The 26,598-nt window shown below is 58.4% G+C and overlaps 2 protein-coding genes across 2 annotated transcripts; one reads left to right on the forward strand and one right to left on the reverse strand.

Annotated features, from left to right (window-relative positions):
- The first annotated feature begins 977 nt into the window (after window positions 1-977).
- On the forward strand, window positions 978-19,318 carry ANPEP (alanyl aminopeptidase, membrane). The gene is made up of 20 exons (XM_054713281.1): window positions 978-1,579; window positions 2,101-2,243; window positions 2,378-2,529; window positions 2,862-2,988; window positions 3,077-3,231; window positions 3,465-3,578; window positions 3,699-3,842; window positions 3,991-4,056; window positions 4,167-4,232; window positions 5,748-5,923; window positions 6,135-6,214; window positions 8,144-8,271; window positions 8,361-8,416; window positions 9,265-9,412; window positions 13,611-13,702; window positions 14,079-14,189; window positions 14,333-14,500; window positions 15,749-15,889; window positions 16,254-16,335; window positions 18,717-19,318. The coding sequence occupies exons 1-20, from the start codon at window positions 978-980 to the stop codon at window positions 18,867-18,869; spliced, it is 2,904 nt and encodes a 967-aa protein (XP_054569256.1). The 3' UTR covers window positions 18,870-19,318.
- Window positions 19,319-23,331: 4,013 nt separating this feature from the next.
- On the reverse strand, window positions 23,332-25,774 carry MESP2 (mesoderm posterior bHLH transcription factor 2). Its single transcript, XM_054713290.1, has 2 exons — window positions 24,932-25,774; window positions 23,332-24,159 (listed from the first exon to the last, which is right to left on the reverse strand). Exons 1-2 carry the CDS (start codon window positions 25,772-25,774, stop codon window positions 23,890-23,892), a joined length of 1,113 nt encoding a protein of 370 aa, XP_054569265.1. The 3' UTR covers window positions 23,332-23,889.
- Between the last annotated feature and the right edge of the window lie 824 nt (window positions 25,775-26,598).

Raw genomic sequence — 26,598 nt, forward strand, 5'->3', positions numbered from 1 at the left:
AGGTTCCGCTCTGTGGTGTTTAATATCTTTTCTCATTAAATCTGTTCCGTGAACAAGAGAGGGAAAGAGGTCTCAGAAAGAGAAAGCTACCCGCCCAAGGTCATGGTTGGTCAAGAGATTAAGCCTCCACCAGCCTCCTGTCTTAAAAAATGCAAGGCAGCCCTAGCCGGTGTGGCTCAGTGGATAGAGTGTCCGCCTGTGGACCAAAGGGTCCCGGGTTCGATTCCAGTCAAGGGCACACACCTGGGTGGCAGGCTCCTCCCCAGCCCGCGGCCAGTGCAGGAGGCAACCAATCGATGTGTTTCTCAACATCCCTCTGACTCTCCCTTTCTCTTCCACTCTTCCTAAAAAGCAACGGAACAATATCCTCGGGTGAGAATTAACCCAAGGGAAAAAAAGGGCAAAACAACTTATCCCATTCTACTCAGTGAGCTGATAATTGAGGACAAAGGAAAAGGGAGGGGGGGGGCACCTGGGAGCCTGCCTGCTCTAGAGGAATGCAGGGGGGCTGGGCACCCCTCCAGCTCCGGCCGCAGGGGAGACCCAGTGTATTCCCGACTCAGAAACCCACTCTCCCCTTTTCTGCATCTCCCACCTCTTGTTCCCGGGAAGTCCTTCCTCACTCTCACCTCGATCCCCCTTCTCCTGTCCCCACCATCTCAGCTTGCACACAGATAGCACTGCACCCGCTACCCCTCAGGCGGGGGGTGGGGTGGGGTGGGGGTGCGGCTCCGGGCAGCCAGCAGCCTGTAACTGGATACTGTTTGCTTCCAGCAGGTGCGCGGTTCCTGGGCCTCCTCTCCGGAGCCTGGGCAGAGCTCGCCCCTGCCCAGTCCAGCGACCTTTGCCTGTCTGAGCCCTGGTTAATTTTTGCCCAGTTTGCGGGCGGTGGGACTCCTCCCCTCTGGGATATAAGCCTGGCCCCAGGGTGCCCTGTTCCCTGCCTGTCCTGAGCCTCCCGAACTCCCGCCCTCATCATGGCCAAGGGCTTCTTCATCTCCAAGAGTTTAGGCATCCTGGGCATCGTCCTGGGCGTGGCGGCCGCCTGCACCATCATCGCCCTGTCCGTGGTGTATGCCCAGGAGAAGAACAAGAATGCCGAGAGCTCGGCCACGGCCCCCACCATGTCCACCACCACCAGCACCATGCCCACCACCACCCTGGACCAGAGCAAGCCGTGGAACCGGTATCGCCTCCCCAGGTCGCTGGTCCCCGACTCCTACCAGGTGACGCTGAGGCCCTACCTCCAACCCCAGGACGGCCTGTACATCTTCACGGGCTCCAGCACCGTCCGCTTCACGTGCCAGGAGCCCACCGACGTCATCATCATCCACAGCAAGAAGCTCAACTACACCAACACCCAGGGGCACAGGGTGGCCCTGCAGGCCCTGGGGGGCTCCAGGGCCCCCGAAATCGACAGGACCGAGCTGGTGGAGGTCACCGAGTACCTGGTGGTGCACCTGAAGGGCCAGCTGGAGGCGGGCGTCATGTATGAGATGAATAGCACGTTCCAGGGCGAGCTGGCCGACGACCTGGCGGGCTTCTACCGCAGCGAGTACATGGACGGCAACGACAAAAAGTAAGCTGGACCGCGGCCGGCCCGGTGCTGCGGGCAGATCCAGGCGCGGAGGCAGAGCTGGAGCCGGTGGGGGGGCCCGGGGAGGGCGTGGGTTCGAGGCCTTTGAACCTGCGGGAGCCCTCGCCGGGCCCTTCCTTCCCAGGGAGCTCCCGGGGAGCAGCTACCACAAACCCTTTCCCGGAGGCCTCCCTACCCCACTGTAGGGAGTCGGGGATGAGCGGTGAACGTGTCCCCCGGTTTAGACGGGAAAACTGAGAGCAGAGGAGAGAGAGGTGGGCTCCCAGCTGGCATAGGGAAGAGCCTGCCGGGACTTTGTCCCCAGTCCGGAAGGAGCTCTGATCTCCCAGAGTCGGCGGGCCTATCCGAGGCTGATGCACAGGCGGGGAGGGCAGGGATTAGGCCAGACCAGCTTTCCGGGCACCCCTCCCCCTGCACGCCCAGAAACACCTTCAAGCCCCGCTCTCCCACCCCGACGGGTGCACGCCTTCCCCGGGCAACCCGCTAACACCCGGTTTGGGCAGGGTGCTGGCCACGACCCAGATGCAGTCTGCCGATGCGCGGAAATCCTTCCCGTGCTTTGATGAGCCCGCCATGAAGGCCAGGTTTAACATCACCCTCATCCACCCCCATAACCTCACGGCCCTGTCCAACATGCTGCCCAAAGGTGAGCAGGTCTGTCCTGGGGCCACACAGCGCCCCCCCCCGCCCCCCCCCCCCCCCGGGAGTGGCGCCCCAGGGCGGGGGGTGCAGGGCCCGAGACAGGACGCGCGCCCACCTGCCTGATTGCTCCACGCCCAGGTCCCAGCGTCCCACTTGACGGAGACCCCACGTGGAGCGTCACCGAGTTCCACACCACACCGGTCATGTCTACCTACCTGCTGGCCTACATCGTCAGCGAGTTCACGTCTGTGAACATGACAGAGATCATGTCGACCGATCAGCAAGTCCTGGTACGAAGCCGGGCCCACCTGTCCTCACCCGGATTGGCCTTGCCTGAGGGATCTTCCTGTTTATCCCAGCTCTGGGGAGTTCTCTGTGTCTGAAAAGTGGGGTCCCTCCTCATGAAGGGAGCTCCCGACCCACGGGTGCCAGACAGACGCGGTGGTTATGGCCATTGTCATCCCCCAAAGAATCCTCCCGAGGACCCAGAGCCCCTCAGGGACCCCCCAGCCCGCGCTCCTGCTGACCAGGCCTCCTGGCTTCACCTCATCCAAGCCCTGGACTCGGCCCACCTGCGCCAGGACCGAGAGGGCCCCTGACCCCTCCTCCGTCCTCTTTGCAGATCCGGATCTGGGCTCGCCCCAGTGCAACCGCGGCGGGCCACGGCCAGTATGCCCTGAACGTGACAGGCCGCATCCTCAACTTCTTTGCCCAACATTACAACACCCCCTACCCCCTGGACAAATCCGGTGAGTGAGGGGGTCTCACGGGGGCGGGGGGGGAGGAGGCCTCCATGTCCAGAGGCCGGCCGTCCTGCCAACCTCCTGGCTTCCCCAGACCAGATCGGCTTGCCCGACTTCAACGCGGGCGCCATGGAGAACTGGGGGCTGGTGACCTACCGTGAGAACTCGCTGCTCTTCGACCCGGAGTCCTCCTCCAGCAGCAACAAGGAGCGGGTGGTCACCGTGATTGCACACGAGCTGGCCCACCAGGTAGCCGGCGCAGCCTGCGGAGTGCAGGGAAAGGAAGTGGGGGCGGGGGGGGGGGCACAGGTCCCCCCTCGGCAGCCGGGAAGGGAGGCGGGTTAGCGAGCGGGAGTCAGGATGATGTCAGAAGGCGCCGGCCCAGGCCTGGCATGGGGGGCGCTCCCGGAGGGTTGCTGGGGGGTGTGGGGGGCCACAAGGCCGGAGCAGCTGCAGGGCTGACCCCCGCCCCGCCCCCACAGTGGTTTGGGAACCTGGTGACGGTGGCCTGGTGGAACGACCTGTGGCTGAACGAGGGCTTCGCCTCCTACGTGGAGTACCTGGGTGCTGACTACGCCGAGCCCTCCTGGAACCTGGTGAGCCCGCTGTGCCGGGGCCTGGGGCCTGGGGCCTGGGGCCTGGGGGGGGGTGGGGCGGGGGGAGGCCTGGGTCACCCCTCCCAGGACAGTCTCCTGACGGCGGCTGGGGATTTGCAGAAAGACATCATAGTGCAGAACGAGCTGTACCGGGTGATGGCGGTGGACGCCCTGGCCTCCTCCCACCCGCTGTCCACCCCAGCCCAGGAGATCAACACGCCGGCCCAGATCAGCGAGATGTTCGACTCCATCTCCTACAGCAAGGTGCTGCCCGGCATGCGTGCTGGTGGGGGCGGGGGGGGGGGGGATGGGGAGGGAGGTGGGGCTCCGGGAGCACCTGTCCCGGCCTGGTGGGGGTCGCAGGGTCCTGCTGGCTGCGCACAGCTTTCTGAGCACCCCTCCCCCTCCCCAGGGAGCCTCTGTGCTCAGGATGCTGTCCAGCTTCCTGACGGAGGACCTGTTCAAGAAGGGCCTGGCGGTGAGTGCGCTGGGCCAGCCCTTGGTGGGTGGGGGTGGGGGGCCTTCCCCCTGGCGGAGTGGTGGGGCCTGGGGCCCCAGCTTAGCCCTCATCGTTGCCTCTTTCCACAGTCCTACCTCCAGACCTACTCCTACAACAGCACTACCTACCTGGACCTGTGGGACAGCCTGCAGAAGGTGGGTAACAGCCTGCCCGCCCCCCCCCCCCCGAGCCATCCTGTTGGGGTCCTGAGATGCTAGATGTCCCTGGGGGGAGGCGGGCACCTGTGTAAAGGAATGTGCCGGCTCACGGCTCACCAGCCCGGGCAGGTCATCTGGAGCCTTGATAGGTGATCGGGAAAATGGGCCCTGTGATGGCCCTTTGAAGGAGGGGGTGTGAGAACCGTGGGTCAAGACCCCCCCGCAGCTGGCCTGCTGCACCCCATAGCGAGCTCCGTGATGGGAGCCCAGGAATCCACCCCTCTGAGTGCTCAGGACACGGGCCTCCCGGTTCCCAGGCCCGAGCCCTCCTCTACCGGGAACTTTGGAGCCAGTCGTTCAACCTGCTCAGCAGTCCTGGCTGCCCTGTGCCCTCCCGGCCCCTCCCCAGCATGACTTTGCACCCCGCACCCTCAGCACAGCTGGGACCTTCCCATCCGGCCCCACCTTGCATTCCTGTCAACTCAGAACCCCCTCTACCCCCCCGCCCCCAGCAGCCCCTGTCTGTGGGGCAGACCCTCTGACCACCCTCCGCCGCCCCTCCCTGCTTCTCCTCGGCTGGAATCTGCCCGCTCTCCTTCATCCCCACCTCTCCCTCTCCCCCCCAGCGGCCCCACCCCTTCCCTGGGGCCCTCCTCACCCCAAATTTCCCCTCCAGCCCCCAGGTGCCCTGGCTCTAAGGCTAGTCTGGCCAGGGAGAGGGGACCAGGGCTTTGTCACAGTCACAGCTGGGCTCCAGGGTCCTCTTGGCCAAGCTCCAGCCCAGGTTCCATCTGCCAGGAACCTGCCCCCCCCTTCCCGCCTCCCTCACCGACTCAGTCCCTCCCCTCCACTTCCACCGGCTTCCTTGCCCTGCCTCAGTTTCCCATGCCTCCTGCAAAGGTGAGCCCTCCTCCATGCCAGGTGCCCCGCCAACTCCATCCCTCCCTTCGGTTCCCTCTTTCCTGAGCCCCCTCTTTCTGCAGCCCCCGGAGCCTCCCCCTTCTCAGCCTATACCCTCCGGCACACTCTTCTGCCCACCTTCTTTGCCCTGTTGTCATTTTTATTTATTTTATTTTTATTATTTTTAAATATATTTTATTGACTTTAGAGAGGAAGGGAGAGGGGGAGAGAGATTGAAATATCAATGATGAGAGAGAATCATTGATCGGCTGCCTCCCGCATGCCCCCTACTGGGGATCGAGCCCGCAACCCAGGCATGTGCCCTTGGCCGGAATCGAACCCGGGACCCTTCAGTCCGCAGGCTGATGCTCTATCCACTGAGCCAAACCAGCCAGGGCTCTGTTGTCATTTTTATTTTCTCAGTTATTCACAGACATGGTTGGCATTTTGCTGTTATTATGAAAACAATACATATGCATGGAAAGAGAGAAAAAAGGCCAATGAGTACAGCAGCAACCACCTTCCGCCCGTCCCCAGGCCCCCCATCGGGGTGTCTGTCCACGGCTCGTGCCCTCGCTCTGACGGCTCCCTCCCCTGTGTGTCCCCTTCCAGGCCGTGGACCAGCAGTCGGCCGTCACACTGCCTCAGGATGTGAAAACCATCATGGACCGCTGGATCCTGCAGATGGGCTTCCCTGTCATCACCTTGGACACCAAGACAGGAAACGTCTCTCAGAACCACTTCCTCCTTGACCGCGACTCCAATGTCACCCGCCCCTCAGACTTCGGGTGAGCAGAGGGGGCCCCCCCCCCGCGCCCCCCGGGCCGGGCCGGTGTCCTCGGGCGGGTCCCCAGGGGCCTCGCCGGGGCCAGGAGGCGGGGGGCACGTGTTGCCAGAGAGTCGGGCAGACAGTGGGAGCCTGCGCAGGGCTGCGCTGGTGGTGGCCACGGCCTGCCGTCTCTCACCGCCCCCCCCCCCCCTTCGGGTCTCTTGTTGCAGCTACCAGTGGATTGTTCACATCTCGTCTCTGAAAAATGGCAGCCTGCAGAAAGACACCTGGCTGGAAGGAGCCTCCATGAGTAATGCAGGCCTGCCCCTGTAGACAGAAGCCCCGCCCCCCCCCCGCCCCCCCCCCCCCCCCCCCAGCTCCTGGCCCATGTGCTGGGGTTCCCACCACCTCGGCCAGGGCTTCCTTCCTCACTTCACTCCCCAAATGGAGCTGCCTTCTTTGGTTCTTTTTTAAAATATATATATTTTATTGATTTTTACAGAGAGGAAGGGAGAGGGATAGTGAGTTAGCCCTTTGCACTCGCTAACCCTTTGCTACCGATGCTAACCGTGTCGAGTCACACTCGACATCCGAGTGCAAAAGGTTAGAAACATCGATCAGCTGCCTCCTGCACACCTCCTACCCGGGATGTGCCCACAACCAAGGTACATGCCCTTGACCGGAATCGAACCCGGGACCCTTGAGTCCGCAGGCCGACGCTCTATCCACTGAGCCACACCGGTTAGGGCTCCTTGGTTCTTTTGTAAAAAATTATTTAATATATTTTTATTGATTTCAGGGAGGAAGGGAGAGGGGAGAGAGAGATAGAAGCATCCATGATGAGAGAGAATCACGGATCAGCTGCCTCCTGCACGCCCCCCTACTGGGGATCGAGCTGCAATCCGGGCATGTGCCCTGGCCGGGAATCCAACCGTGACCTCCTGGTTCCTAGGTTGATGCTCAACCCCTGAGCCACGCCGGCCAGGCCTGCCTGCCTTTGGTTCTAATCTCTGCTCTGCTGTTGCTGCCCAGCTTTGTGACCCTGAGCAAGCTACCATCCCTGTCGGGTCTCCATTTCTTCACCTATAAAATGGGGCTGTTCAGTATCTACCCCCGCGGGATTGTGTGAGCATTAAAGGAGACAATTCCCATGAAATGTTAGACAGCACCAGGCACTGAGGAAGCCAAGGTCAAGGCAAGTCATCTTCTGCCCTTGGCCAGGGCTGCCGATGAATGGAAGGAAGACAAGCAATGAAAGCGTTCTGAGCTGCGCTGAGTGCTTTCACAGAGGCGTGTCTGGCCTCTGGGCTACTTGGGCACAGGGGCCAGGAGCTGGGATTAAGGGAGATTCAACTTCACGGAGAAGTCAGGGAAGACTTCCCGGAGGAGGTGTCCTGAGTCTTAGAGGAAAAGTAGCAGTTAGCTGGGCTAATGGGTGTCATAGGAAAGCATTTCAGGCCCCAGCTGGTTTGGCTCAGTGGATTGAGCGTCAGCCTGCAGACTGAAGGGTCCCGGGTTCGATTCCGACCTAAGGGCACATGCCCAGGTTGCGGGCTCGACCCCCAGTAGGGGACGTGTAGGAGGCAGCTGATCGATGATTATCTCTCATCATTGATGTTTCTGTCTCTCCCTCTCCCTTCCTCTCTGAAAGCAATAAAAATATATTTTTTTAAAAAGAAAAGCGTTTCAGGCAGAGGAAAGAGCAAGGGCAAGGCATGGAGGCAGGAGAGACTTGGGCCGGGAGGAGCTGGGGCAGCTGGGAAGTTGGCAAATGATTGGGTCTGACCTGCGGGTGTGGAAGGGTCCCCCCTGTCTGCCAGGAGAAAGGCTAGAAGGGAGAGCAGGGAGGAGGGGGCGCTAAGCCCCACTAAGGAGACGGACAGTGCCAGGGGGCTGCCTGGATGGGAGTCTGAGTGGACTAGAGGTGTGAGAGTAGAGGTACCCAGGTAGCTGGCACTGGCCCGGGCCCCTGGAGCTCTGGGCGGCAGGCAGGCACTGAGGTTCAGGCATGGCATGTGGTCTGTCCGAGGTCACCAGCCCGCCAGAGGTGGCGATCGGCCGGGCAGCCTGCCGCCGCCCCTCGTCCCCTCTCCTCGGCTTTGCCCCACAGGCTGGTGGCCAGCTGTTGCCCGGCAGCCGCACGAGGCTGCTCTTGGCTGAGGCCTGGAGGGAGGAGGTCAAGGGTCAGCCTCTGGTCTTCTGAGCCACCCCGCCCCAGCCCCGGTCTCTCTCCCCACAGTTCACAACGAGTTCAAAACCACCAACGAGTGGGTCCTGCTCAATGTCAACGTGACGGGCTATTACCAGGTGAACTACGACCTGGAAAACTGGAGGAAGATTCAGGCTCAGCTGCAGCGTGACCTGTCGGTGGGTGTCTGCCACCCCGACCTGGGCCCCGGCCCCAGGCGCGGCCCGAGGTCACGGCCTGAGGTCACACCCTCTGTTGCTCCTTCTAGGTCATCCCGATCCTCAATCGGGCGCAAGTCATCCATGACGCCTTTGACCTGGCCAGGTGAGTGTCGCCTCCCTCCTCGGGCTCTGCCGGGAAGGCCTTGTGCCGTGAGCAGGTGCGTTTCCATAGTGAGAAACCCTGAGTCTGACCTGCAAGTGTGAAGGGTTCCCCCCCCCCGCCCCCCACTGTGAGCAGCAGGCTTGTCTTTTTTGTTGTTAATCCTCACTCGAGGATACTTTTCCATTGGTTTTTTTTTTTAAATATATTTTTATTGATTTCAGAGAGGAGGAAGAGAGAGAAAGAAACATCAATGATGAGAGGGAATCATTGATCGGCTGCCTCCTGCACGCCCCCACACTGGGGATCGAGCCCACAACCTGGGCATGTGCCCTTGACTGGAATTGAACCCAGGACCCTTTAGTCCCCAGGCCAACGCTCTATCCACTGAGCCAAACCAGCTAGGCATCCATTGATTTTTGGAGAGAGTGGAAGGGAGAGTGAGAGATAGAGAGAAACATGGATGTGAGAGAGACACATCGATTGGTTGCCTCCCGCACGTGCCCCGATAGGGCTGGGGATCAAATCTGCAACCGAGCTACGTGCCTTGACCAGAATCGAACCCGGGACCCTTCAGTCCCAGGGCCGACGCTCTAGCCACTGAGCCAAACTGGCTAGAGCCTCATCTTTACAATGGGGATAATAAGCAAGGGATTGTGCCTGGCAATGGGGGAGGGCAGGGCCTGGCTGGCCTTGTTTGTGGAATCGCCCAGCACCCACATTCCCCACCCCAGTGAACACCGGAGCTGGTGCACTTGGGGCTCTGGGACCTCAGGCTCCAGGAGGCGGCTGGGGTTCCCAGAGAGGAGTAGCTGGGGGTGCTAAGTTGAGCCCCTCTGTTTGACCCCGAGTGCCCGCCATGTCCCCGTCACCCTGGCGCTGGACAACACCCTTTTCCTGATCAACGAGAGACAGTACCTGCCCTGGCAGGCCGCCCTGAGCAGCCTGAGCTACTTCAAGCTCATGTTCGACGGCTCCGAGGTCTACGGCTCCATGCAGGTACGGAGGGAGGGCCAGGCTCCATGCAGGTACGGAGGGAGGGCGGGGCGCGGGGACCATTTCGCCAGGTGCCTGGCATTGCACCATTAGGAAGCCCATGGAGGTATCGCCTGGCGTGGTGAAACCCTCCAGGCCGACCGGGCCCAGGGCCTTTGTAAGCGCAGGCTGGGCAGAGTGGTGAGCGCAGGCGGCATCAGGAGTGAAGGCCGCAGGCGGCATCAGGAGTGAAGGGCGGGTGGGGAAGGGCAAGGCAAGGGCCCAGACTTCCAGCGAAGTTGGCGGATTTGGATGTTAGCCCTTTCAGAAGAGGCTACTGTGCTGGGGCGCAGGACGCCTGTCTTACCGGCTCCGTGGCCGTGGGTACCCCTCCTGAGCCCAGAGAACCCCCCTGTGAAATGTCTACCTGACTAGCCAGCCCCCGGGGCAGGAGGGGCGGAGATGCAGGTGTTAGCAGCTTTAATGCAGGGGACTCCCCCTCGGGAGACCAGCAGGGGAAGCTGGATCTGTAAGGGTGTTCACTGCCATGTGGTTTATAAAAGACCAAAAACCCCATAACACTTTTTAAAATATGTATTTTTTTTTTATTGATTTCAGAGAGGAAGGGAGAGGGAGAGATAGAAGCATCAATGATGAGAGAGAATCATGAATCACCTGCCTCCTGCACGCCCCCACACTGGGGATCGAGCCCACAACCCGGGCATGTGCCCTGACTGGGAATCGAACCGTGACCTCTTGGTTCCTAGGTTGATGCTCAGCCATTGAGCCACACCGGCCCGGCCCCAAAACACTTAAATGTTCCAAAGCTGGGTTGGTTAAGTAGCATATCCATTTGGTGGAATACTATGGAGCCACTAGCTCATACTTGAAGAGATCTTTTTTTGATTAAACATTTTTCACATGAACTTCCTATGACGTGAGGTATTATGGTGAATGAGGTTGTAATTACCTTGGCATCACCTCATCTTCCTGATGCGGCTGTCACAATATTGGGTCACCTCGGTGTGTGGCATTGACTTTGTTGCCATTATTTACGCAGCCTGGCTGAGCCGCACAGAATGCTATGCTTCTATTTCCTTCTTTGTCCGTCTTATGCAAATGTATCAGATAATACAGCAGCGTTGCTCCCCCATCTCTGCCCAGGCACCCCTGCTTTCTTCAACCCCCCTTGGCTCATAGGCTAGGTCGCTCTCCTGGACTCAGAGTCCTTGGGTTCTTCCTCGAGTTTTCTGTCTCATCTTCCAGGAGTTTTTTTAAAAAAAAATACATTTTATTGATTTTTTTACAGAGAGGAAGGGAGAGGGATAGAGAGTTAGAAACATCGATGAGAGAGAAGCATCGATCAGCTGCCTCCTGCACACCCCCCACTGGGGATGTGCCCGCAACCAAGGTACATGCCCTTGACCGGAATCGAACCCGGGACCCTTCAGTCCCCAGGCCGATGCTCTATCCACTGAGCCAAACAGGCCAGGGCCTTCCAGGAGTTTTGAGAAAGGGTTTGTGAGAGATGGACGTCCCAGGGTTGATTGTCTGAAATGCCTTTATTCCACCTTCACACCGGCGTGAGCTCACCTGGGTGTAGAAGTTCCCACCTTGGAAATTATTCCTCGAAAACCTCTCAGGTCTTGCTGCACTCATGTCTAGTCTCTGTTGAGAAACCCAGAGCTTGTCTCTTTTTTAAAATAATTTTTTATTGATTTTAGAGAGGAAGGGAGAGGGAGAGGGAGCTAGAAACATCCATGATGAGAGAGAATCATAGATCAACTGCCTCCTGCACGCCCCCTACTGGGTATCGAGCCCCCAACCCGGGCATGTGCCCTTGACCAGAATCGAAACCTGGACCCTTCAGTCTGCAGGCCGACTCTGTCCACTGAGCCACACTGGCTAGGGCAGTGGTCGGCAAACTGCGGCTCTTTGGCCTCTTGAGTGTGGCTCTTCCACAAAATATCATGTGTGGGCGTGCACGTACAGTGCGATTGAAACTTCGTGGCCCATGCGCAGAAGTCGGTTTTCGGCTCTCCGAAGAAATTTCAGTCGTTGTACTGTTGATATTTGGCTCTGTTGACTAATGAGTTTGCCGACCACTGGCCTAGGGAGAGCCTGTCTCTTTTCCGGTTCTTTGAACGTGGCCAGTGAGTGGGTTCTTTGAACATGGCCAGTGAGTGGGTTCTTTGAACGTGGCCAGTGAGTGGGTTCTTTGAACATGGCCAGTGAGTGGGTTCTTTGAACGTGGCCAGTGAGTGGCCAGTGAGTTTCCTTCTGGAAACTGTGGGCTCTTCCCTCAATCCTGGCGGGCCCTTCTCAGCCTTCCGCTCTGCACATTTTTGTGTCGCTCCTTCCAACTTTCTTCCTCTCCTTTTTTTTTCCTGGCGGACTGGACCTGGCGTCCCCCCTCTTGTGTTGGGCAGCGTGTTGGCTTTCTGTTCTGCCCGCCAGGACCTGCCCACCCACCCTCCTCCACGGGCTGTGTCCATTTCCCCGCTCCTGTCTGTAAACTTCCCAGCGCTGTTCCTGGCCCGGCGTCCGGGCCTCCGTCCGGGCCACGGGCGGTCATCACAGGCTTTCCCGAAACTTCCTGTTCTTCCTCTGTTGACTGGTTTCCTCTGCGTCTCCTGTGGCTTTTGTCTCTTTTGAGTTGGAGGCTGAGCTGCCGCTTGGGATTTGAGGAGGAGGCAAATAAAAAGTGATTAGAGCCCTGATCGGTGTGGCTCCGTGGACAGAGCGTCGGCCTGCGGACTGAAGGGTCCCAGGTTCGATTCCGGTCAAAGGCATGTACCTTGGTTGCGGGCACATCCCCAGTGGGGGGTGTGCAGGAGGCAGCTGATGGATGTTTCTCTCTCATCGATGTTTCTAACTCTCTATCCCTCTCCCTTCCTCTCTGTAAAAAATCAATAAAAAATATATTTTTTTAAAAAGTGATTAGAAGCCCCGTGGAGAGGTGGGGCTTGTCGCCTGCAGGTCTCCCTGTGGGGTGACTGGGGGGCCGAGTGACTCCTCATGGGGGTGTTGCCTTGAGACCATTCAGTCTTCAGAGCGGGATCCTCTGTTTTGTGAGGCTGGTGGGTTAGAGTGGGGAAGGCGAGAGGGGACACCTCCATGCAGCACGTATGCTCCATTCACCTCTGCTCCCCTCTGCAGGCCGGCCACTCTCCCACGTGACCTCCCAGTTCTGAGCCCCTCTGATGAGCCTCACCGGTGGTGGGGAAGGGGGGTCTGCCCAGGGAGGGAGGGGGGCTGGGGGTAATTCCTCCTTCTGCTGCCCTGGCCTCCATCGCCCTTCTACAGCCCCCGCCTCCCTTCGTCCCCCGCAGACCTACCCCTCTCATGCCGAGCCTGCCCCCGAGGTCCCTTGATTCCGTCCCCCCCCCCCCCCCACCCCGCCCCATCCCTCCACAGGCAGGTCACTCTGCCAAACCTGTCTGCCTCCTCCCGCCTTCCTGCTCGTAAGTGATCGCCTCTCCCCCTGCTCTTGCCTCGCCCATTCTCTTTGTCCTTGGGGTTTGTTCCTTTACGTTTGGCTGTGGCTTCTGGTTGGCACACATGACAATCGACCCTGTTGAGCCAGAGTCTGCGAAGGGCCCTAGCCGGTGTGGCTCAGTGGATGGAACATTGGCCTGCGGACTGAGGGGTCCCGGGTTCGATTCCGGTCAAGGGCACATACCTGGGTTGCAGGCTCCCTCCCCACCCCCACCCCTGGCTAAGGCCCTGGTTGGGGCGCGTGCAGGAGGCAACCAATCGATGTGTTTCAGTCACATCGATGTTTCTCTCTGTCTTTCCCTCTCTCTTCCACTCCCTCTAAAAAATCAATGGGAAAATATCCTCGGGTGAGGATTTAAAAAACAAATAAAACAAATACCATGGGGTGGGGCTTAGGCGCAAGGCCAGGTACCCTGTGCAGCGCGCAGGTTTGTCGATTCGCTCGGTAGGAAAGGGCAAAGGGCACACATCAGTTGGGAAATTGTCGTTTTGGTGAGCTCCGGGTGGTTTGTATTTTCTGCATGGTTTTCTGTTTCCTAAATTGCCCACAATAAACACAGAACATTTACAATCAGGCGGCGGGGGGGGGGGGGTGGGGGGGGGGGGGGGGGGGGCGGCGAGGGGACCCAACCCTATCCTTCCCACCCACACAAGGCCCCTCGGGGCCCTCGGCAGGCCCGGCTGGAGTCTAGCCTTAAAGTTGCTCCTGTTCTCTTTTCCTCAGAAATACCTGAAGAAGCAGGTCACGCCCCTCTTCTATTATTTTGGAAACCTCACCGGTAACTGGACGAATCGCCCCGAAAACCTGATGGACCAGTGAGTGTGACCTCTTCTGGGTCTGGAGGTCATGGGGGCCCCAGCCACCCTGACCCGGGGAGTCCAGAGCAACACCCAGGCAGTGTCCCCCGGACCTCTCCACTCCCCCACCAGCAGGGGCCCTGCCATCTCTGAGGGGCCGGGGGCCCATCTGGCCTCTTTGCACAAAGGACCAAACTGAACCTCCGAGGTCCCCTCAGCGACCTGGTCATTGAGATCCTAGATGGGGAAGCTGGGGCTGGCCCCTGTGCTGGCAAAGGGGGGACCCAGAGGACATGGCGGGCTGCAGCCTTAGCGCCCCGGCCTGGCCGCCCCTCCTGGAGCCGTGTGTCCGCTGGGGAGCCCTGGCCAGTCTGACCAAGTGTCCCCGGGGCAGGTACAACGAGGTTAATGCCATCAGCACCGCCTGCTCCAGTGGGGTGCAGGAATGCAAGAAGCTGGTATCGGACCTTTTCTCCAAGTGGATGGCTGACCCCAATAACAACCCGTGAGTGTCCCCTGCTCCCCCGCCCGAGCTTCATCCGTCCCTCAAGCCCTTAGCCCTGTCTTCATCAGAACCTGATCCCACCTTCCCTGCTGCTGCTCCGCTGCTGACCGCCTCCCCCCACCCACCCCCACCCCCGACGCCAGGATCCACCCCAACCTGCGGTCCACCATCTACTGCAACGCCATCGCCCAGGGCGGCGAGGAGGAGTGGGACTTCGCCTGGGACCAGTTCCGAAAAGCCACCCTGGTAAACGAAGCTGACAAGCTCCGCGCAGCCCTGGCCTGCAGCAAGGAGGTCTGGATCCTGAACAGGTGAGGCCTGCGGGCACGGCGGGCGAGTTCCCTTCCCCACCTCGATCCCGGGGGGAAGAGAAAGAACCGGCCTCACAGGGGCCTGCACACTCACCAAACTGCACAAGGGGGCAGGATGTTCCCATTTTACGGATGGGGACACTGAGGCTCGGAAAACTTACCCAAGGTCAAGAAGCTTAAAGAGCCCTAACCGGTTTGGCTCAGTGGATAGAGCGTCAGCCTGCGGACTGAAAGGTCCCAGGTTCGATTCCGGTCAAGGGCATGTACCTTGGTTGCGGGCACATCCCCAGTAGGGGGTGTGCAGGAGGCAGCTGACCGATGTTTCTCTCTCATCGATGTTTCTGACTCTATATCCCTCTCCCTTCCTCTCTGTAACAAAATCAATAAAACATATTAAAAAAAAAAAAAAAGAAGAAGAAGCTTAAAGAGTGATAGAGTTAAGAATCAAGCCCAAGTCTGAGCTCATGTCCTGTGCTTTTTTTTTTTTTAAGTATTTCATTCTTGTATTTTTTTATTTATTATTGATTTCAGAGAGGAAGGGAGAGAGAGAGAAACATTAATGATGAGAGAGAACCACTGATCGGCTGCCTCCTGCACTGCCCCCTACTGGGAATCGAGCCTGCAACCCGGACATGTGCCCTTGACCAGAATCGAACCCGGGACCCTTCAGTCCACAGGCTGATGCTCTATCCACTGAGCCAAACCAGCTAGGGCTCACGTCCTGTGCTTTTAACTGCTATAGCCTCTCAGCCTTTACTTGACAGTGACTCAGTTTCCCTCTCTGTGAAGGGCTGTGGCACCAGCTGGACCTCAGTCCTTCTGGATGTGCAGGCCAACCCCCACGCCCTTGATGAGGGCCCCCGGCTCCCACTGCGTGCCTCATACGCCATCTCCTAGAGCCCAGTAAAGCAGGACCAGCCTCAGTCAAAGTCAGGAGTGGCCACCCTGCATGGAACAGGGCTCGCAGCTCTTGTTCCTTCATTCCCTGTCAGATAGCTGTCAAATACCAGGTCATGTCAGGCATGACACCTGGCCTAGCCGGTGACCCTGCACAGGCGCCTCAGTGTCCCAGCTACAAGAGGGAGGCAGGACCAAGGGGTCTTATAGCCCTTGGCATGCCGAGGGGATGGCCAAGGATGGAGGACAGCTGTCGGGGGAGGGCAGGCTCCCGTGCCAGCCTGGCTCTCTGTCGAATCACCTGACTGCAGCCCTTGGTCGTGATCACTAACGCAGACCTTGCCCTCCCAGGTACCTGAACTACACCCTGAACCCCGAGCTCATCCGGAAGCAGGACGCCACCTCCACCATCAGCAGCATCGCCGGCAACGTCATCGGGAAAACCCTGGCCTGGGACTTCGTCCAGATCAACTGGAAGAAGCTCTTCAATGAGTGAGTCGGCTGCGAGCACGGCAGGGGTGCAGAATGTCTGTGCACAGAACACAGCAGGGCTGGGAGAGAGGGGTGAGCCCTGCACAGGAGTGGGGGCAGGCATCGAAAGAGCAGATGGGGGATGGGTCGTCCCTTTTCCCACTTGGAGGGAAGAGAAAGTCTGGCTGGTGGGAGTGATGTCTGGAGAGGTGGGAGCAAGGACACCGTCGTGAGACCCGTGTTCGGGTCCCCTTGAGTGCGCCCTTGCGTCTCATCTACAAGATGGACCAGTCACAGGGCAGCTGTGCGGATGCAGTGTCGCCTGTCCGTCACTGCGTGCTAGTTCCCGCCCCCCTCACGGTTCATCTCTCTCCCTGACCTGCAGTTACGGTGGCGGCTCCTTCTCCTTCTCCAACCTCATCCAGGCCGTGACGCGACGGTTCTCCACTGAGCACGAGCTGCAGCAGGTAAGCAGCCCTGGGCCCCCGGGACCATCCCGGGTCTAAGGGGGCGGCCGCCAGTCAGCTCCCCCCGAGGGTGGGCCCAGGGAGCGTGGGTTCCTTGTAGCCAGGCCCCCCTCATTGAGAGGGGAAGCTGGGTGTCCAGACTTTTTCTTTTTTAATATTTTTATTGATTTCATAGAGGAAAGGAGAGATAGAAATATCAATGATGAGAGGGAATCATTGATCGGCTGCCTCCTGCACGTCCCCTACTGGGGATGGAGCCCACAACCCAGGCATGTGCCCTTGACCGGAATCGAACCCGGGACCCTTCAGTCCGCAGGCCAACGCTCTATCCACTGAGCCACACCAGCCAGGGCTGTCCAGTTCAATCCAAAAAGTTCTCTTGGGATTTCTGTACAGGCAAAAAGGAAAGAGGATAAAATCATGAACCTTCATATACCCATTACTCAATTAGAACACTTAGGAACATTTTCCCGATACTTTGTGGGGGTGGATAAATTTTCAGGCAAATCACTGATATTATGTAATTTCACCTCTAAATACTTTAGTCCTACCTAAAACAAAGGAATTTTAAAAACATTATGTCCCTGCTATTAGCAAACCCAAGAACATGAATGATCATCTTATACCCAGGCCGTTTTCAAATCTTCTAAGTTTTTGGCATTGATACGTTTGAATTAGAAGCCAAAGTGAACTCATTGCATTAGGTTGCTTTGTCTTTTTTTAAATTGAGATATAAAAAAATTTTTTGAGATATAATTCGTGTATCATAAAATTCACCTTTTTAAGTGGTTTTTGGTATATTTACGAAGTTGCGCAACCATCACCACCATCTAATTCGAGAGCATTTTTACTACTCCTAAAAGGAACCCCACACCCATTAGCCATTGCTCCTCATTCCCGTCTCCAGCCCCAGGCAATCACTAACCTATTTCCTGACTCTATGGGTTTGCCTCTTTGGACATTTCATACAATGGACACATAATCGAACCCGGGACCCTTCAGTCCATAGGCTGATGCTCTATCCACTGAGCAAAACCAGCTAGGGCTCATGTCCTGTGCTTTTAACTGCTATAGCCTCTCAGCCTTTACTTGACAGTGAAGTAATGTGACCTTTTGTGTCTGGCTTCTTTCACTTAGCGTAATGTTCTCAAGGTCCATCCATGGCGTAGCAAGCATCACTCCTTGTTATGGCTGATCCTATTCCGTTGTCTGGCTATGCCACTTTCGCTAATCCATTAAGCGGCTGATAAAACATTTGGGTTGTTTCTACCTTTTGGTTATTATGAATAACACTGCTATGAACATTCATGTACAAATTTTTGAGTGAACATATATGTCTTCATTTCTCTTGGGTATGCACCGAGGAGTGGAATTGCTGGGTCATTTGGTAACTCTATGGTTAACTTTTTGTTAAACTGCCAAAATGTTTTCCGAAGTAACTGTACCAATTTACATCCCTGCCAGCCATGTACAAGGGGGCCGATTTCTTTTCTTTTTTTTTTTTTTTATAATATATTTTATTGATTTTTTACAGAGAGGAAGGAAGAGGGACAGAGAGCTAGAAACATCGATGAGAGAGAAACATCGACCAGCTGCCCCCTGCACACTCCCTACTGGGGATGTACCCGCAACCAAGGCACATGCCCTTGACCGGAATCGAACCCAGGACCTTTCAGTCCGCAGGCCGACGCTCTATCCACTGAGCCAAACCGGTTTCGGCAAGGGGGCCAATTTCTTTTTCTTTTTTAAAAATGAAGCTGCTCTCTTAATTTTGTTTTCAAATTCTTCATGGCTACTGTGTAGAAATACAACCGATTTGAACATATTGCTCTTGTATCCTGCAACCTTGCTGGACTCCTTAGTTCAAATAACTTCTTTTTGTAGATGTCTAAGGATTTTCTGTGTACAGATCGTGTCATCTTCAAGTAGAGGCAGTTCTACTTCTTCCTTTCTTGTCTGATTGCCCTAGTTACAATGTCCAGAACTAATGCATTTTTTAATCGGTAACATCTTTTTTTAAAAAAAAGCAAACAAACAAACCACTTACTGGTCGAAGCAACTGGGTCATTTGTATTATGAAAATGGCCGCCTTTTCAATTCAGCTGCTCGGTTGCCATGGTGTGTGTTTCATTTGCCACTCTCTCCCGCCTTGATTGGATTGAGACTGCAATTCAATTAAAAACCGAGAGTCCACGCCGTCAAGAAGCACACGCTGCAGGCTAAATCATCTGGGAGGCAGATTGAACCCCGGGGGCTGTCACTTCTTAGCTCTGCTCCCGATAAGGACTTGGCCCCAGGGGGGTGGGAGGGCCAGGACCGGGCCCCTCTGCTCAGAGCCGCAGACCAGCCTGGGCTGAGACTCGCTCCCTTTTCCCCGGCAGTTGGAGCAGTTCAAGAAGAACAACATGGACACGGGCTTCGGCTCAGCCACGCGGGCTCTGGAGCAGGCCCTGGAGAAAACCAAGGCCAACATCAAGTGGGTGAAGGAGAACAAGGACGTGGTGCACGCGTGGTTCCAACAGAACAGCCAGTAGTCTCCAGTCTGTGCAGTCGCCCGGCCCGCACGGAAGGTGCCCACAGGCATCTGTCCCCGCGGCTCCCCCCCCCACGCCCCCCGCAGGACCCCCATTCCCGTACCCTGAGGCCCCACGTCCTCCCTCAGGGACTAAGTCCTAGCCCGTGTTCTCTCCCCTCTGTCCGTGGAGCCAGTTCAAGCACCTCCTAGCCCCTGCCCTGCCCCTCGTGCCAACCGCACCCCAGGCCTGGCATGGCTCCCGTCGCCCAGAGCCCTGGGGTGATCTCAGGGAAGCCCAGCTCCAGGGCCAGACAGCAAAGCCCCACGTGGACTTGGGGCGGCCTTGGGGAGCTGCCTGCCCCCTCTCACCTTCCCACGAAGACCCTGGACCTGGGGACTCCACAGGACACCAGATCTGTATATTTTTTTTTTTCTAAGAGAAAATATAGATAAAGGATTTCTAGATGAGCTTCCAGACTCATGATTGAACCAGGACAGGAGGGGTCCGCATGGCAGCCGGGGAGCCTGGGCTAGAGGGAGCGGTGTGTGGGCAGCAAGGTGGGGTCTGGGATGCTCTGGGGCGTGGGGGAGGGGGTGCTGGGCCCTCCTGCAGAATCTGCTGCGTTTTCCTTTCATCTGAGCACTGTGGGTGCTGGGGAGCCCCGGGGAGCGGAGGGCAGGCCCAGGTACAGCGTTCCATGGCGGGGTAGGGGGGGGGGGGAGCGGGGCCTGGTGCCCGGCCAGAGCGGGTCCTGCCAGGGCCCCGCGTCCTGCGCCGCAGCCGCACACCTGGCACAGCGGGGGGAAGGGCAGGTCCTACCACCCCCCCAGGGTCCATGGCGGGTGAGTGTGATGTCGGGTCGTAACCTTGTTATCACGAGTAGCATGCTGGAGACGGCAGGTACCGCGTCACCTGGGGGAGCTGGTGGCCAGGGCCAACACTGAGGGCAAGGCCTGGGACCTCTGGGCTCCAAGGCCCACTTGGGACTTGCTGGGAATTTCTTGGCCAAGAGAGCTAGGTCAGAGGTTCCCAGCGTGGGGCACACGCCCCACAGGCGGCAATTTGATGTTTAAGGGGGGCAATTTGAGAATGAGTTATTAACAGTGAATTTTTTGCATTTCTTCTGGTTCTAGGGGCCTCATAAACAGCCTATAAATGTATATTGTGACATATGTATGCAATTCAGTTCTCTGTTCTATGTTTTGAAACTTTATTTGCTATTTCTTGATATCACTTCATATTATTATTATTATTATTATTAACCGTAAATTTCTTAGTGATTTCTTCCTCAGTCCTTCCACTGTCCTTTCGTTCTTTTTTTTTTCTTTTTTTTAATATATGTTATTGATTTTTACAGGGAGGAAGGGAGAGGGATAGAGAGTTAGAAACATCGATGAGAGAGAAACATCGACCAGCTGCCTCCTGCACACCCCCCACTGGGGATGTGCCCACAACCAAGGTACATGCCCTTGACCGGAATCGAACCTGGGACCTTCCAGTCCAAAGGCCAACGCTCTATCCACTGAGCCAAACCGGTTTCGGCGTGTCCTTTCGTTCTTTTATCTTTCTCTTTCATGGATTCCATGTTATTTGGAAGTTTGTTTAGACCAAGTTCATGGCCTTTGAGGCTTCCTCCACGTGAATAGGAGCTCACTTTTTGAATAATAAGAATTGTAGCCGAAACCGGTTTGGCTCAGTGGATAGAGCGTCGGCCTGCGGACTGAAGGGTCCCAGGTTCGATTCCGGTCAAGGGCATGTACCTTGGTTGCGGGCACATCCCCAGTAGGGGGTGTGCAGGAGGCAGCTGATCGATGTATCTCTATCATCGATGTTTCTAACTGTCTATCCCTCTCTCTTCCTCTCTGTAAAAAATCAATAAAAATAAAAAAAAAGAATTGTATGTCACAGGGGGTGGGGGGTGGCATCAGGATGTTAGAGATGCTTAGGTGGGGCGTGGCCAAAGAAGGTTGGGGAGCACTGAGCTAGGTGGTGGGAAGCTCCCCGGGGCCTCAGCCCCACAAGGCCCAGCTGAGCATGCGGGGCTGGTGGGAGGCGGAGAGGGAGTCACAGACCGAAGGCCTGCAGAGCTCCAGCTGCTGGGGCCTGGGAGGCCAGAGGTTTCCAATATGTCAGCCCCCGTGTCCTGGACAAGTGACCAAAAACCCTGGACTTGGGTTCCGTCTGCGCAATGAAGACTGACTCTAGGGCTGGTATGTGGATGGAGGGAGTCTGTGTACTGACCACTGGGCCTGACAGGTAAGAAGAAGCCACTGTCATTATGGTCCTAGCCCCGTCTCTGGGTTCAAGGCCCTCTCCCCTCACAGGCTCCCCTGTGCTCCACTGGTGCCTGCACATCAAAGGGTGGGGCGGGGCCAGCCGGGGTGGGGTGGGGTCCCTCCACTAACCAGGTCCCCTCTGGGCCAGCCCTTCCTGTCGCCAGCGCCCAGCAGCAGCGGCTGGCACTTGACCTTTGGGGACCAGAGCTCAGGGCCCTGTTGGGGGAGGGGTCAGCCCCGCCATCTCGTGTCCCTGGGGGAGAGCTGGCCTCCAGGGAGAAGAGTCAGCAAGGATCCTAGTCTCTGTGCCTGGCACTGAGCTCGGCGCTTATGCGCATTCTCTCATTTGGTTCCCAACAGTCCCAGGAGGAGATAAGCACAGTCTGTATCTAGGTTTTGCTGATAAGGAAAGAGGCTCAGGGAGGTGAAGGCACAACTCAGTGGAGCTAGAAGGAGGCCCTAGACCGGTTTCCCTGCCCCTGCATGAGCGAGTGACGTTGAGGCAGGGTCTATGACAGCCACACCTCACATGCTCGGCCAGGGCCACCTGACAACTCACTTCACCGGCATTCACAAGGCTGGAGGAAACCGGTTCCCGGGCTGCAGCAAGGACAGAGCGAGACCTGCCTGCAGAACCTTGCTCAAGGTCACACCCAGAGCGGGAGCCCCCTAGGACCCAGACTGCGCACTCCCCGTCTGTCTAGGGCTCAAGGCCCCCGGGGAAGGCAGGATCTGAGGATCCACAGGAAGCAGCTGGGGTACAGTGTCCCCTCCCACCTCCCCACCATCCGGGAGGCACGTCCTTCTCTACACTGCGGGGTCACCGAAAGGCCGAGATGAGGCACGCAGCCAATGTCCAGCCGCACAGATGGTGACCGGGATCCCCGGGAAGGTGCGGGTAGACCAGTCACCCCAGGCTGGGCACTGCCATCGGCACCTCTCCTCCCCTGCCAGTCACTTAGCAGAGAGGTACCGCCAAGGGCAGCATGCCTGGGACGGAGCCACGGGCCAGACGGATGGGGGCAGGGGGCTGCTATTCCCAAGAGCCTCCCCTCCCAGAGGGTGAGGACAGGGGTGGGATTAGCCCAATCCCCCCCGGGGCCCTGCTCCCCGACTCCAGCAGCATCTAGGACGCCTCTCGGGCAACTCCAGCCGGGGTGGTGGCGGCCTCTTGCCTCTGCCTTGGCATCTCCTAGGGGAACACCTCTCGAGGGGGCCTGGGAAAGTAGAGCTGCCAAGTTCTAGAAGACACGCCGCTCTGGCTGCTGCTGGTAAAGGCCAGGGCCTCCCTTGGGCTCTCCGCCAGCCCTGGCAGGGCTTCAGAGCTGTGGGGAGCGGCCATGGGTGACTGACTGGGCCAGGGATACCTCTGTCTGTCCCTTTAAGATGAAGCGCAGATGGGTGGGAGCCAAAGGAAGGAGACGGGCAGGTGTTCAGTTCTGCCTTCGGTGCAGATGCCCTGAGACTGGAGCCAGGACCTTGGGTTTCCCTGGAAAGGAGAGAGCACTGCGTGGGGAGTCAGGGCCTTGACATCCACACCCAGCTTGGGGTTCACAGAGCTTGTAAAGAGGTAATGAAGGTAAAATGAGGTCAGATGAGTGGGCCCCAATCCCCTATGACTGGTGACCTTAAGAGGAAGAGATTGAGACAGACACACAGACCAAGGGGTGACTACATGAGGACACAGTGAGAAAAAGGTGGCCGTCTGCAAGCCACGGAGGGAGGCCTCAAAGAAATCAAACCTGCCGACACCTTGATCTTGGACTTCCAGCCTCTCTGAGAAAACAAATTTTGGTTGTTCAGCTTCTCAATTTGTGGTATTGTTAGGGCAACCCGAGCCCCACTAATACACTAGCCTGGTCCCTGGGGCCCACTCACAGGCATCCTTTGAAAACAGTTTCACATCCTTGTGGACGAGCCCTACGGGTCAGCAGGAATGAAGGGGGCGGGGCGCTGGCCTGGTGCAAGTGAACAGGTCTACGGGGCAACCCGCTCTGCCACCTTGCACAGCCGGCCAGGTAGAGACCTTGCGCAATAAGCGTGGTCAGATTGGCAAGGGAGGGCCCACATCACCATTGGGAGGGCATGACTGGTTCCCCGGGGGATGGGAACATTTCCCCTTTCCTGGAGGCCATAAAATCACAGAACAAAGCAGTTTGTTTTTTTTAAAAAAAATTTATTTACATTTTAGTCCTCACCCGAGGATAGTTTTTCCATTGACATTTTTTGAGAGAGAGAAAGACAGAAATGTTGATGGGAGAGAACGATACAGATTGGCTGCCTCCTGCATGCGCACTGACTAGGGCCAGAGAGGAGCCTGAAACTGAGATACGTGCCCTGGACTGGAATCGAACCCAGGACCCTTTGGTCCACAGGCCGACACTCTATGCGCTGAGCCACACCGGCTAGGGCTGTGTTGTGTTTTTTTAAACACACGGTATATAGGGGTCTGCCCTCAGCCCACCCCACTCCCCCAATCCATCCCATCAGTCCCAGCCCTGCCAACTTGGTGGTCACGCAGCCCCCGTGTTTCTGCAGCTCAGGCTGTGCTCTTCAGGGCACTGATCATTTTGGGGGGTGCCTAGGAGCAGAGGGCACTGCCCCAGCCCCCACGCCAGCCAGGGAGGCCACCAAACACTGCTTCCGTGAAAGGCATCACTTGGAAAAGGCTAAAGGAAAGTTTGAAAACCACTGGCCTCGCCCATGAGGGCGCCCACACTTACAGGCTTCATTCCTAGCTGAAAAGGGGACAGGCAAGGCCATTAATAGAAGATGCTCAGGTGGGCCCCCTCCAAGTCTTCTTGCCAAAGTTCAGGGCAGCCACTGAGCTGCAGGCCTGAGCTCTGGAGAGGGCTGTCATCGCTGAAATGGAAGGTGGGGCCTGGTCCCTGGTGCTCCGAGCTGGGGAGCACCTCTGCACTGTGGCTCCAGTATCCCCATTGGGTCTGAGGCTGCAGTCTCTGGCATGCTGGGCCCGGCAGGAGGGGTGGGGTTTCTGGCAACAGATAGGACTCCGGAGACACACAGATACCCTGCAAGAGAGACAAGAGCAGCTGGTTAGTGGGCCACTATGGCCGAGACCTCGAACCTAGATGCTCCTCCGAGCGCGGCAGGCAGCTTCCGAACAGCCCTGGCATCCAGAATGCAGGGAAAGCAAAGTGGTTAGGAGTGTCCGCTCTGCGGGTACACTGCCAGGGTTCAAACCCCAGCTCTGCTATTCACCAGCTCCAAGAACACAGATAACCTCTTCTACTCTCAGTTTTCCCATCTGTAAATTGGGATGATGATAATACCTACTTCATAGGGCTAGATGCAGGGCAGAATGAGTCAATTCATGCACAGTAATATACATTTTGGTTATTGATATGCTATGTTATGGACCACTGTTCATAGGCCTCATGAATGAATGAAGCTGGAAGGAAACATGAAAGTCACCAGCTCAAAGCCCATCCATCAGACAGCCCCTCATCCTGGAGCTGCGGGGCTTCCCCTCGTCCTCCCAGCCCTGAATGGAGCACTTTGGTACACGGCTCCTGCCACCTCCAGAAGTCAGGGTGGAAGGAGCAAATCTGAAGGCTCCTCCCTCTTCCGCGGGGTGTGAGGACTTCTAGGTGTTGGTGGCCTTAACTGCGAGGGTCCCATCTCTTTCCCCAAGGGGTCAGCGCCCTCTCCATCTCCCCTTCAGCTTCTCTCCACCCCTAACCAGGGTGGGATTGGATAATCGGGACCTACATAGTATGGGATCTATTGCAGACCAGCGCCTACCCACCCCGTCCATTTCCAACTGCAGCCTGGGCACGGTACCTGGTACACTGCAGCGGGCTCCGGGGCGGCGGAGGGCGGCGCCCAGGGCACGGCCGGGGTCCCGGGCTCTCCGGGTGTCTGCGTTCCGGAACCGCCTTCGGGCGGCGTCCAAAGGGCCGCATCGGGGGCCCTACGCTGGGACACTTGCGGAAGCGACCGCGTCCCGGAGCAGTAAGGGGGTGAGACCCAAGGACCCACGTCGGGGGTCCTGCTCCCCAAGCATTCGGGCGCTGCTGGGACTCCTAGACAGGCAGGCGGGGACCCCCAAGACCCCGCAGCGGGGGCGGCGGAGCCCAGGATCTGGCCGCGCGCTGGCGTCGGCGTCTGCGCCTGCGCGGGGCCGCCGTCGGGGCAGAGCGGGCAGCCCCGAGGGGGCGTCTCGTCGTCGCTGCGCCGCGGGCGCCGGCGCCGCAGGCTGTCCTCGCTGAGGCCCAGCACGGCCGACAGGTGGCCGATGTAGCGGATGGCCAGGCGCAGCGTCTCGATCTTGGTGAGGCTCTGGCCGGCGGGCGCCACGGACGGCGGCAGGAAGCGGCGCAGCTCGTGCAGCGCGCGGGCGAGCGTGCGCATGCGCAGCTTCTCGCGCTCGCTGGCGCTCTGCCGCTGCCCGCCGGCCGGGGCGGGGCGCGCGCGTCCGGGCGCCGTCGGGGCGGCCTGCGGGGTTCGCGCGCCGCGGGCGGGGGGCGCGGGCTGCGAGGGGCCGCGGGCGCCGTCGCAGGGGCACGAGCCCGACGAGTCCGAGGAGGAAGAGGCAGGGGACGTGGAGTCCGGGTGCCCGGCCCAACCCCAGCCCTGGGGTAAGATCCAGGGGTCGAGGGTCTGCAGAGGCGGGGACTGGGCCATGGCCGGGGCCGCGGGCTCCGCGAGGCTTTGGCCGGCCACCTCGGGGGCCTGAGCTTTTTATCCGGACCGAAGGTGCGAGGTGGCCTCCCGCCAGGTTGCAGCGAGGTGTCAAAACCCACAGAGCCCAGGGAAGGTCTGGGCAGGGGGGGCCCCTGGGAAAGCGGGCCCATTTGCGGAGGTGTGGATTCTGACTCCTCGGGGGGCTCTAATGGAGGCCCCTGCAGCCCGGGAAGTGTGGGAGGGACAATTCGCATCTGGATGGAGCTGCGAAGCTGCTCACCGGGCTTCCTCCCGCCCGCCCCGTCCACTCCGCTGCGCAGGGTGAGTGCCCAGGAGCCCGGCAGCAGCGGTGGGCAGTGCCATCGCCTCTGTCTCCCGGCGCCCAAGCTGCCTCTCAAGGGACTCGGGGACCCCTGCGCCTCTCTCATCACCAGTCCCGGGTGGGGAGCGCGCTGTGCCCAGGAACTTGCTCCCAGAGCCTACAAGGGTGCCCAGGACAAGGCCCGAGGGACCTGCCAGCAGTGATGGGGCGGGGGCGGGGGGGGGGGGGCGTGCAGGTGGGCCTTTCCTGGGTTCCTTGGAGCCTGCACTTGCTGATTTGCTGAGTGACACCGAGAAAGGCCTCTCACTGCCCACAGCTCATTTCTGGTCCAGAAAGACAACAGGGGAGCCCTAGCCATTTTGGCTCAGCGGATAGAGCGTCGTCCCGGGTTCGATTCTGGTCAAGGGCGCATGGCCGGGTTGCAGGCTTGGTCCCTGGTGAGGGGCGTGCAGGAGGCAGCCGATCAATGATTCTCTCTCATCCTTGATGTTTCTCTCTCTCT

This window comes from Eptesicus fuscus, chromosome 25 (assembly GCF_027574615.1).
Source record: "Eptesicus fuscus isolate TK198812 chromosome 25, DD_ASM_mEF_20220401, whole genome shotgun sequence".
NCBI classification, from domain to species: Eukaryota; Metazoa; Chordata; class Mammalia; order Chiroptera; family Vespertilionidae; genus Eptesicus; species Eptesicus fuscus.